This window comes from Neophocaena asiaeorientalis, unplaced genomic scaffold, assembly GCF_003031525.2.
Source record: "Neophocaena asiaeorientalis asiaeorientalis breed wild unplaced genomic scaffold, Neophocaena_asiaeorientalis_V1.1 scaffold629, whole genome shotgun sequence".
NCBI classification, from domain to species: domain Eukaryota; kingdom Metazoa; phylum Chordata; class Mammalia; order Artiodactyla; family Phocoenidae; genus Neophocaena; species Neophocaena asiaeorientalis.
Window position 1 is genome coordinate 7,723,742 of NW_020175468.1, and position 10,564 is coordinate 7,734,305.

The following is a 10,564-nucleotide window of genomic DNA, read 5'->3' on the forward strand; positions in this document are numbered from 1 at the left end:
CGTCGCCGCGAGATTTAGCATGAGGCCGAGGGAGAAGAGGAGGGGGGCGGTGGGCAGGTGCAGGCCTTGCCTGGCTATTCTTAGTCGGATTCCTGGAAGGGGCCGAGCCCCGAAGTAGCAGTCTTGGGAGGGAGACTGGGAGGGGGTTGCCGGGCCTCGCTCCCGCTCTTTGTTTGGTCTCGGCTCCGCCGGCCGCATCCTCGTCGCCTAGCAACAGCTGTCCTGGGCTGTAATTGGTTGAGCTCTTGGCAGCAGTGGCCAATGGCAAGGTTGTTGCCATCGTAGGTGTGGACTGCCAAACTCTGTCCGGCCCCGCCCGCCGGGGCTCCGCTGGCCCCGGCGGGCCTCCAGGGTGGGAGGCGGGACGCTGGGGTCCCCTGGGGCGGGTGGCTGAGCTGGGCGGTGCTGGCGGGGCGAGGGTTAACCCGCCCCTCCCCCGTCCACCTGCTTTCCCCTTCCCCCGCGTGCCCCGGGCTGACCCTCGTCCCCTCCTCTCCCCGCCCTTGGCGGGGCGGCGGCTGCTGTTGTCACCCACCGAGCCGCCTGTCCCGCTTGTCCTCCCCGCCGCGGGGCTTGCCGGGCCGGCCGGGCCGGGACAGGCGGCCGATTTCTCACCACAGACACCGCCGCCATGCTGGCCGCTCGCCCACCCCACTGGGGGCCCCACCGCGCCCCAGCCCCCCGTGGGCGCGCCAGCCCCGACCCGGGTAGGGGGTGGGGGCTGGGAGAGAGGGTCCTGGTGTGGGAGGGCCCCGAGGAAGAGATTGTTTTGTGGGGGAGCTCCAAGAGAGAGGAAGGGTCGTGGAGTGGCAAGGCTTGGCATAGGGGAAGAGGATTGACATGGGAGAAGGCCCGTGGGGAGAGGATTTTGGTGTGATAGATGCTCTGGAAGGGGAGAACTCTGTGATATTTGGGGAATTTACCTATGGGGGCCTTCTAGGAATGGGCACAATTGTGGATTGACCCTGGTGTAGAGGAGTGACTGGAGAAAGGATCCTGACAGGACAAAACGATTAGGGAGGGTGGGGGTAGGAGCCAGGGTAGGACCATCCACAAGGACCATCCACTAAACTGTGGGAAGGAATGCCTCCCCCTTGCTTCCATCAGAAGGAGTGGGCCTTGATTGGGGGTGGGCGGGGGCTTGGAGTAATGTGGGGAAGGGCCCTGATGTGGCATGGGGGAACTGGAATATGGTTTGGGAAATTACGGAGGGGTGGTCCCCAGTGGGAGGAAATGATAGGGAAGAGGTCTTAGCACCATATGGGGAGGGTCCCCTGGGAAGGGTGGACCCTGGTGGGTGAGAATGCCATAGGGTTAGGACCCTGTTATGAAGGGGTCCTCAGATAACCTTGGTGTGATCAGGAGGTCCCTGAGGATCCTGCTGTGGTTTGGAGGGGGCCCAGAAGACTCTCATGTGGTTTGGGGGGATCTTAGAGTTCTCTGGATTGGGGCACCAACTGGGAAGGGTAGATCTTGAAGTGGAGGGACCTTGCTGTGGTAATATGAGGTCATGACGTTAGGGAAGACTGCAGGATGGTCGGATCTTGTGTGGGGAGGGCCATGAGTAGAAATGGGGAGAGAAGAGTGAACCCTACTCCCTATACTGTCTGTGGTTTCTTTCTTCTTCTCTTCCTCCCCCGCAATTATTCGTGTCTTTCTGTCCTTTCCTGTCATGGCCCACATCCCTGCCTGGCTCCCAATCATTCCCTTTTCCATGTTCCTCTCTTTGTGCTGCCTACTTCATTTATTTGGTAATCATTTGTTGGGGACTCCGCTGTGCCCCACCTCTACCACTTCTCTCTGTCCCCTCTCTTCATTGCCACCTGCTGCTGTGTTGTACCCTTTTCTTCCTCACTCTGTGCCCTGACTTCTCTGTGTTGTCCACCTCTTTCCCGCTTGGTACTGCCCAACACATCCCCTTGTTCCATGTTGTTCCCCCGCCTCCCGCCTGCTCTCAGGTCTCAGCGGCGGTGGCAGCCGAGGTGCAGGATGCGAGAAGGCGCCCCCCGGCCGGGCTCCCGCTCCAGGCCTCACTCCCCTGCGGCCCTCTGAGCCCACCATGGCCGTCCCACCGGGCCATGGTCCCTTCTCTGGCTTCCCGGGGCCCCAGGAGCACACGCAGGTACGCGTTCAGCTGGATCCTCACCTGCCTGGGGGTCGGGGGAGGCTGGGATAGAAGGATCTTGGGGCCGAAAAGATGGTGTGGTTGCCCAAGACAGTCTCCCAGGAGCATGAAGGGTGCCATGGGAGTGGAAGGTATAGAGGAGTTGCTGGTGGAGTCAGGGTTTGGAGAGCCTGGGTTCAAATCCTGGCACCACTGTTATATTACTTAGGTTCTCCACGTTTCAGTTTCCTGTTCTGTCAAATGGGGCCTATAATGATACCTACCTCACAGGGTTGTTGTGAGGATTAAACAAGTTAATGAAATGCAATTGGAAATGCTGAGGACCCTGTCTGGCACATAGTAAGCACTCAATAAATGTTCATTAAGGGGAAAAAAAGAAGTCCAGAGTGAAAGATCTGGAGGGGTTGAAAGGGAAGAAGGTTGAGCTGCAGGGTCCTGGAGCCAGCAAGGCCTGGGGGCGCAGGGTAAAGACCTTCAAGGGTAGACTGTTAAGGCTCTAAACCGTAGAGCTGGAAGCAGGATGGAGTAGGTGGTCTAGGGTGCTGGACCCAGATCCAAGATCCTTAGGATGAGGAAACTGGTCAAAGATGCACAGAGTGGGGGGTGAGGGTTAGGAAGGCCCCTAGGGATGAGGATAGAGCAAGATAGGGAGCTCCTCAACATGGGATACCCAAAATGGATGGTCTCAGGTGAAGGATTGGGAGGGTCAGAGCCCAGGTTTCCTATCCGATCTCTCCCACTGAGGTTTAGAAAAGAGTAAAGGTATGTGATGAAAGAAGGGGGTAAATAGTTCACTTCATTCACTCAGAAGATTTCTAATGAACACCCACTATGTGCCAGGCCTGCTCCAGGCACGGGAGATAAAGCAAGAGCAAGGTAAAGTTTCTGCCCTTGGGGAGTTTCTGTTCTAGTGGGGTTGTCAGACAGTGACCAACTAAAGAATGTGTGTGGAAATGATGCGCCAGCTGCCCACTGTGTTCTCCTCCTTGAGGTCAGAGGTGAAGGCCTGTCCTCAGTGCTCACCCGTCACCCCGCCTCCCCCAGGTATTGCCTGATGGGCGGCTACTGCCGCGGAGGCTGCCCCTGGCCTTCCGAGACGCGACCTCAGCCCCGCTGCGCAAGCTCTCCGTGGACCTCATCAAGACCTACAAGCACATCAATGAGGTGGGCAGGGGGTGAGGGACACCGGCTGGGTGCTGAGGGGTCCTGGCATCGGTCACTCATCAGTCCTCATCTCCCGGCCGGCCGGGCAGGTATACTATGCGAAGAAGAAGCGGCGGGCCCAGCAGGTGCCACCTCAGGACTCGAGCACCAAGAAGGAGAAAAAGGTCCTGAACCACGGTTATGACGATGACAACCATGACTACATCGTGCGCAGTGGCGAGCGCTGGCTGGAGCGCTATGAGATTGACTCACTCATTGGCAAAGGCTCCTTTGGCCAGGTGCGGGATGCCCCCCACCCGACCCTGATCCAGGGCTTAGGAGGTACGGGCACCCACTGATATTGACCCACACAGCCAGTGGTTCAGTGGCTTCAAGTTCCGTGCTGGGCCACTCACCCCAGTGCAATCACTTGGTTACCTGTGCCTCAGTTTCCTTTTCTGTAAAACAGTGCAAATAACAGGACTCTCCACATAAGGTTGTTGTGTTATCTCATATCCAGTGTTTACACTCGTGTCTGACTGTTGGTGAGCACTCAAATTGAGTTATTAGTGTTACTGATGGCGATACTGGTGGGTCTCCTTACTGGAGGGAGAAGAGTGGTGGTACCTGGCTCTGCCCTCCACGCCCTCGTTCCCTCACTTTGTGGCATGCCTGTGGTCACAGGTGGTGAAAGCCTATGATCATCAGACCCAGGAGCTGGTGGCCATCAAGATCATCAAGAACAAAAAGGCCTTCCTGAACCAGGCCCAGATTGAGCTGCGGCTGCTGGAGCTGATGAACCAGCATGACACAGAGATGAAGTACTACATAGGTGAGGCCTGGGGCAGAGCTGCCTGGGGATGGGCCACCCTCGGTACAGGAAGGGGCTGGTGTCTTCAGGGCAGGGTTGGTCTGTAATTCCAGGACATCAGTGATTTCTCCTGCCGCTTTCAGGATGTCTACCCTATTCACATGAGAACGCTGGTCAGAGTTTATCCGGGTGCTCACTAAGGGTCATGCTCTGTTGTGAGAACTTTACATAAAGTCACTTGTTTAACCCACACCGAAGCCCCATTATCATTGCCCACAGCTTGGAGATGAAAAAACAGAGGCACTTAGGTGCTGTCACTTGCAGAAGGTCACAGTGTTTGTACTCAGAAGAGCTATAATCTGACCAGGCAGTGGACTCCAGAGCCTTTACTCTTAACATCTATGCCAGTCTTTTTCCTCTTTCCTGTACTGATTCCTCTTAGAAAAAGCAAGTGGGTTTAAGGAATGCATTTCTTTTAAAAGGAAAATATACAACCTTACAGTAAATGGAAAGCAAGCATCCCTTGTCACAAAAATAAACACAATTGAGACTAAAACAAGATTATAAAATTAAATGAGGAAGTGTAGGATGGTGTTAAAAACCCATCAGCACCAAATGGAAACTTTCTCTTTGGTTTAATCAGGAAGTTTGACAGAGACTTGAAAAGAAAATTAACTTCCTGTGTGAATCAAGTTATAGACATATAAAAACATCCTGATTAGCAGCTGGTAACTGTGGGCACACCACAGTTTGGCCTGTGCTCCAGAAGCAGAGACACAGATCTGGTTCCAGCCTCTCTCCTTATGAGCGTGGGCCCCAGGCTGCCGCTGGCCCTCCCTGAGCCTCAGTTTCTTCTCCCTCGGCCCATTTCCGTCCTCTTCCCGGCAGTGCACCTGAAGCGACACTTCATGTTCCGGAACCACCTGTGCCTGGTGTTCGAGCTGCTTTCCTACAACCTATACGACCTCCTGCGCAACACGCACTTCCGTGGCGTCTCGCTGAACCTGACGCGGAAGCTAGCGCAGCAGCTCTGCACGGCGCTGCTCTTCCTGGCCACGCCCGAGCTCAGCATCATTCACTGCGACCTCAAGCCCGAGAACATCTTGCTCTGCAACCCCAAGCGCAGCGCCATCAAAATCGTGGACTTCGGCAGCTCCTGCCAGCTTGGCCAGCGGGTGCGGCCCCGGGGTGGGGCCAGTGGTGTGGGTGTGGCCAGGCTGTGGGCGGGGCCAACTAGTGGCCTGGGGCCAAGGGGCGAGGCTAGGAGGGGATGGGATCGTGCTGTGCAGCTTGGAGTGGCTGATGCCTGAGGGATAGTGCTTGGGATGGGGGTGTGTGCGGGTACGGAGGGTGGGGCCAGTGGGTGAAGGAGAGGGCCACAGGGTATACTGCCGAAGGAAAGAGGAGTGGAGCCTGGGAGAACAAGCCAGTTTTGAGGCTGCCAGATTGTAGGGTTGGAGAGGAGCAGTTGGGTGGCCTTCAGCCTGGCATGGCAGTTTACAGAGTTTTGTTTACTCTGTGCTCTTAAAGCTGGGGATGGAAGGGGGTGGGGCTCTTCAGCTTTGCAGCTTCCTGTGAACTGGCATTTAAGATGATGCTGGTAGTGGTTTGAAAAGTGTCCAGTTTGGGAGGGTGGGAAGGGCCTAGGTTTACAGATTCCCAGCCTCTGGTGACCAAGAGGGGCTCAGGATCAGGCCAGCAGAAATGGAGATCAGAATCAGATTAGGCCAGTAGAGTGACTCCTGGAAAGCTGGTGTTGATAACATCAGGGTTTAGAGACCCCTGTCCCCAGTTTTGGGGGCAGGAGACCTGTCCTTAGTCCTCTTAGCTGTGGGGGTGTCACTGGTGCGAGTTGGGGAGGCGGGACCTCTGACGATTGCCCTCTCTCCTCCCCCAGATTTACCAGTACATCCAGAGCCGTTTCTACCGTTCGCCCGAGGTGCTCCTGGGCACACCCTACGACTTGGCCATTGACATGTGGTCCCTGGGCTGCATCCTGGTGGAGATGCACACTGGAGAGCCCCTCTTCAGTGGCTCCAATGAGGTGTGCTCCTGAGGAGGGGGTGCGCTGGAGGGGGTGGAGGCCTGGCCGGCCTGATGATCCTGACTGCCTGCCTGCTCTCAGGTGGACCAGATGAACCGGATTGTGGAGGTGCTGGGCATCCCACCAGCCCCCATGCTGGACCAGGCACCCAAGGCTCGAAAGTACTTTGAGCGGCTGCCTGGGGGTGGCTGGACCCTGCGAAGGACAAAGGAACTCAGGAAGGTGCGGCCCCTGCCCCATGCCGCTCCTCCTACCCCGGTGGCCCCTCACTCTCACACTTGGGGCTCCCTGCTCCCTCTCTCCCTGCTTCCCCTCCCTTGTGTCTTTCCCTTCCTTCCTCTTCCCTCCACCCCGTCTGTCCTTTCCTTCCTCCCCCACCCACCCCATCTCTCCTACTACCTACCCCACAACTCTTCTTAGCTCCTCTCTTTCCACTTTCTCTCCTGTGCCTCTGTTTCCCCGTGTGTGTCTCCCTGCCCCTCCTGCCCACTGACGGCCACTCTCTTGCCCCCCCTCCCACCTCCCCCTGCCAGGATTACCAGGGCCCCGGGACACGGCGGCTGCAGGAGGTGCTGGGCGTGCAGACGGGCGGGCCCGGGGGCCGGCGGGCGGGGGAGCCGGGCCACAGCCCCGCCGACTACCTCCGCTTCCAGGACCTGGTGCTGCGCATGCTGGAGTATGAGCCCGCCGCCCGCATCAGCCCGCTGGGGGCTCTGCAGCACGGCTTCTTCCGCCGCACGGCTGATGAGGCCACCAACACGGGCCCGGCAGGCAGCAGTGCCTCCACCTCGCCCGCGCCCCTCGATACCTGCCCCTCTTCCAGCACCGCCAGCTCCATCTCCAGCTCTGGTGGGTGCTCAGTGCCAGATGGGGTAGAACAGGGGTCGGGGCAGCTCTGGCTTGGCCTGATCTGGGGGGGACCTTGTCACTGGGCCTTCACCTAGAGCTATGAAACTGCATGATTCTCAACTCCAGAATGGGTGGGGTAGGCGAGCTCAGACTGGCCCTGATTTGGTCTCTGAAACTGAGCTTGGGTTCAGATCTCTAAAACTGGTTCTGACTCTTTGACACCCCAAACTGAACTCTGACCCCTGATCTCAAAATTGGGTCTGATCCTTCGACTGGGTGCTGGCCCCAAAGCCCAGACCTGGGCCTGGACCGTGAACCAGACTCGGCCACCTGAAAACTCAGCCCTACCTTTCCTCGCTTAAGGCCTCTTCTCTCTTCCCCTGGCACTTCCAGGAGGCTCCAGTGGCTCCTCCAGTGACAACCGGACCTACCGCTATAGCAACCGATATTGTGGGGGCCCTGGGCCCCCCGTCACTGACTGTGAGATGAACAGCCCCCAGGTAATGGGACCTTGGGGACTTTGGAAGTGGGTGGTGGAGTGTCTGGGGCTTCAGGACCTAGGTCTCCATCACCAACTGTTCCTTTGCTCCTTTAGGTCCTGCCCTCCCAGCCACTGCGCCCCTGGGCAGGGGGTGATGTGCCGCACAAGACACATCAGGCCCCTGCCTCATCACTGCCAGGGGCCGGGGCCCAGTTACCCCCTCAACCCCGATGCCTTGGCCGTCCCCCGTCACCAACCTCACCACCACCCCCGGAGCTGATGGATGTGAGCCTGGTGGGCGGCCCTCCGGACTGCTCCCAGCCTCACCCAGCGCCTGCCCCCCAGCACCCGGCTGCCTCAGCCCTCCGGACTCGGATGACAGGAGGTCGTCCACCCCTCCCACCCCCCGATGACCCTGCCACTCTGGGGCCGCACTTGGGCCTCTGTGGTATACCCCAGAGCACGGCAGCCAGCTCATGACCCTGCCCCCTCCCTGGGGCCCCTCCTGAAGCCATACCCCCCCCCCACCCAATCTGGGGGCCCTGGGCTCCCATCCTCATCTCTCCCCTTGACTGGAATTGCTGCTACCCAGCCGGGGTGGGTGAGGCCTGCACTGATTGGGGCCTGGGGCAGGGGTTCAAGGAGAGGGGTTTAGGCTCACCTCCCCACTAAGGACTGGACCCTTGGTCCCTTCTCTCCCCTTGTTTTCTATTTATTGTACCAAAGACAGTGGTGGTCCAGTGCGGGGAGGGGGAGATTCCCTCTCACCCCAGGGCCCTAGGAGGGGGTGGGGGCAGGTAGGGGGAGATGGCCTTGCTCCTCCTTGCTGTACCCCCCAGTAAAGAGCTTTCTCACATTCCCGCCTGAGCGTTTGCAGGCCCTCGGCTCCCCTCACCCAGCCCTCAGAGGCGTGGTGGGGAACGGTGTTTGGGGAGGGGGGGGTTGCTGGAAGAGCTTTGTCGTGTGGGATGAGTCCCTGGTCCCTGGGGAGGTTATGACTATTGATGCAGGCATGGGACTGCATGAGGTCTGGGGCTGTGGAAATCTTAGACACAAATCCTGGATAGGATGCTAGCCCACACTTGCTTTTTCTAGGGTAAACTGAGACCTTGAAAGGTAAAGGCCCATCCCTGGCCTGTCTCTGGGAAACATCAGGTTCTGCCCTAATAAGCCAGGGCTTCCACAGAGTCTGCACAGGCATGGCTCATTTTGCCAGTCATCCGGTAGGTGCTGAGTGCATGTAGCAGGCCTTATTGGTGCCACCTGGGGAATGGCAGGCAGGCAGTGGGTACGGAATTTACCCCCCACACGTCTTGTCTCACTCTTCGGAACCATTGCGGAGCAAAGCATTTTAAGATTCTCAGGCAAAAAGAAAGTCCCGGGGTTCCAGGTAAGTGGGCCTGTTTCCATAGTAATTTGGAAACTTCTGTCTCTAGCCGGCCAATCAAGAGCCGTCAGGTTCAAAGGGTATCGTCCTCCGCCACCGGGGCGCGGGGCTTCCTGGGAAATGGAGTTCTATTTGGAAATTTCTTCTCCCTGTTTTCGTTGCTGAACTACAAAGCCCAGAATTCTTTTCGCTCACGTGTTTAGGGGCGGGTTCTCAGCTAGCCAATGGGCAGTCAGAAGCAGCCGGGGCCCGGATGCTTAAGGCGGGCTGTAGAGGAGGAGAAGGCCGTGATTGGGTGACTTTGGCCAGACTCTGCGGGAGTATTCAGTTCTCTTAAGTCTTGCGGAAGGTGGGTGACTGTGCTGTTCCGGGAGAGCGTGCAGGTTAGGCGTTCATAGTTACCGAGCAGGAGGTAAGCGCGGAGGCCCGAAACGGCTCCACCACGTGGGGCGTCACTAGCCTCTGTGTTGGGCCCGGCTCGCGGGAAGCCCCAGTCAATAGGAGAGACGGGCAAAGGCCCCGTTACGGGCCTGCGTGTGTTCGCTAACGGAGGCAGCGTGAAACGCGGAGAGAACCCAGGCCCGGCACCGGTAGGGAAACCTTGCCGGGGTGGGGGGAAGGTGCTGTCTGAGCTGAGACCTGAAGACGGAGGGACGTTTCGGGGTGGCGGTGGTGCGGTGGAATGGCTTGCGCAAAGGCAACGATGAGAAATAGCCTGGTGTGTGAATGACCTGCAGGTGGTTGGTGTTGGTGGGAGTCTTACTGAAAGTGCTGTGTGAATTAGATTGTGGAAGATTTTGTTGGCTCTTTAAGGAGTTTGGACTTTGTCCTCAGGGCAGTGAGGAGCCACGGAGGGTTTTCCAGAAGGGAAGGGGCCCAATTTGCTGCCAGCTGGGAATAGATTGACGGGGAAAAGACTAGGGTCTGGGAGCCCAGGATGGCAGCTGTGGTATCCTAGGCAGGAGATGTCGGGGATGGAGCAGGGCAGGGGCCTTGGATGGGAGGGGAGGATGAGTGTCGGTGGGGGAGACTTCCAGAAGGCTGAGTTCACAGGCTGTGTGGGAGAGGGAGGCGAAGACGGGCACGAAGGGAATCTCTCTAGCACTGTGGGACGGTGCCTGACATATCAAAAATGATTATAAAACTTTTTTTGAATGAACGGTCATAGGAAGCAGGTACTACTATGATCTCCCTTTTGCAAATAAGATTACTAATGGTAGAGAAAATTAAGTAACTTGCCCAGGATCACATGGCTAGGAAGTGGAGGGCTCAGGATTTGTGTGTGAACTATTGACTTAGCAAGGTGCAGGATGAACCTCAAGACAGCAGCAGGAGTCAAATCATGTGGGTCCTGTGAGGAATTTGTGATGAGCATGGAAATGTATATTCCCAATTTCTATTTCTAGCCCAGAACCCCTCTCCTGGCCTGTTGACTGACTGCCAACACGATAATCTCCTGGATATCTAGAGATACTGAGAGTAATCTTTGCGAAATTGAACTCCTGGTTTTTTCCCAAAAACGTGTACCTCCCACATTCTCACTAAATGCCACCTCCATTCTTGTAGTCCTTCAGACCAAAAGCTTGGGAGTTGTCCTTGATCCCCTGTCTTTTATCCATGTCTGGTCTATCAGCAAATACCTTCAAAGTATATTCAGAATCGGACCATTTCTTCCCACCTCCACTCCTGTCACCCTGGCCCTGTCCACCCTTATCTCCTGCCTA

The 10,564-nt window shown here is 57.4% G+C and overlaps 1 protein-coding gene across 3 annotated transcripts; it reads left to right on the plus strand.

The window, feature by feature from the left end:
- The first annotated feature begins 51 nt into the window (after nucleotides 1-51).
- Nucleotides 52-8,309, plus strand: DYRK1B (dual specificity tyrosine phosphorylation regulated kinase 1B). 3 transcript variants are annotated; one of them, XM_024768198.1, is made up of 12 exons: nucleotides 52-707; nucleotides 1,959-2,122; nucleotides 3,170-3,289; nucleotides 3,379-3,567; nucleotides 3,953-4,100; nucleotides 4,968-5,254; nucleotides 5,977-6,123; nucleotides 6,205-6,345; nucleotides 6,657-6,692; nucleotides 6,777-6,972; nucleotides 7,366-7,472; nucleotides 7,568-8,298. In XM_024768198.1, exons 1-12 carry the CDS (start codon nucleotides 632-634, stop codon nucleotides 7,931-7,933), a joined length of 1,977 nt encoding a protein of 658 aa, XP_024623966.1. In that variant the 5' UTR covers nucleotides 52-631; the 3' UTR covers nucleotides 7,934-8,298. The 3 variants fall into 3 exon arrangements, with proteins under 3 accessions (XP_024623966.1, XP_024623965.1, XP_024623967.1); XM_024768197.1 differs by having other exon boundaries at nucleotides 53-707; nucleotides 6,657-6,972; nucleotides 7,568-8,309; XM_024768199.1 differs by lacking the exon at nucleotides 6,657-6,692 and having other exon boundaries at nucleotides 54-707; nucleotides 7,568-8,296.
- The last annotated feature ends 2,255 nt before the right edge of the window (nucleotides 8,310-10,564 follow it).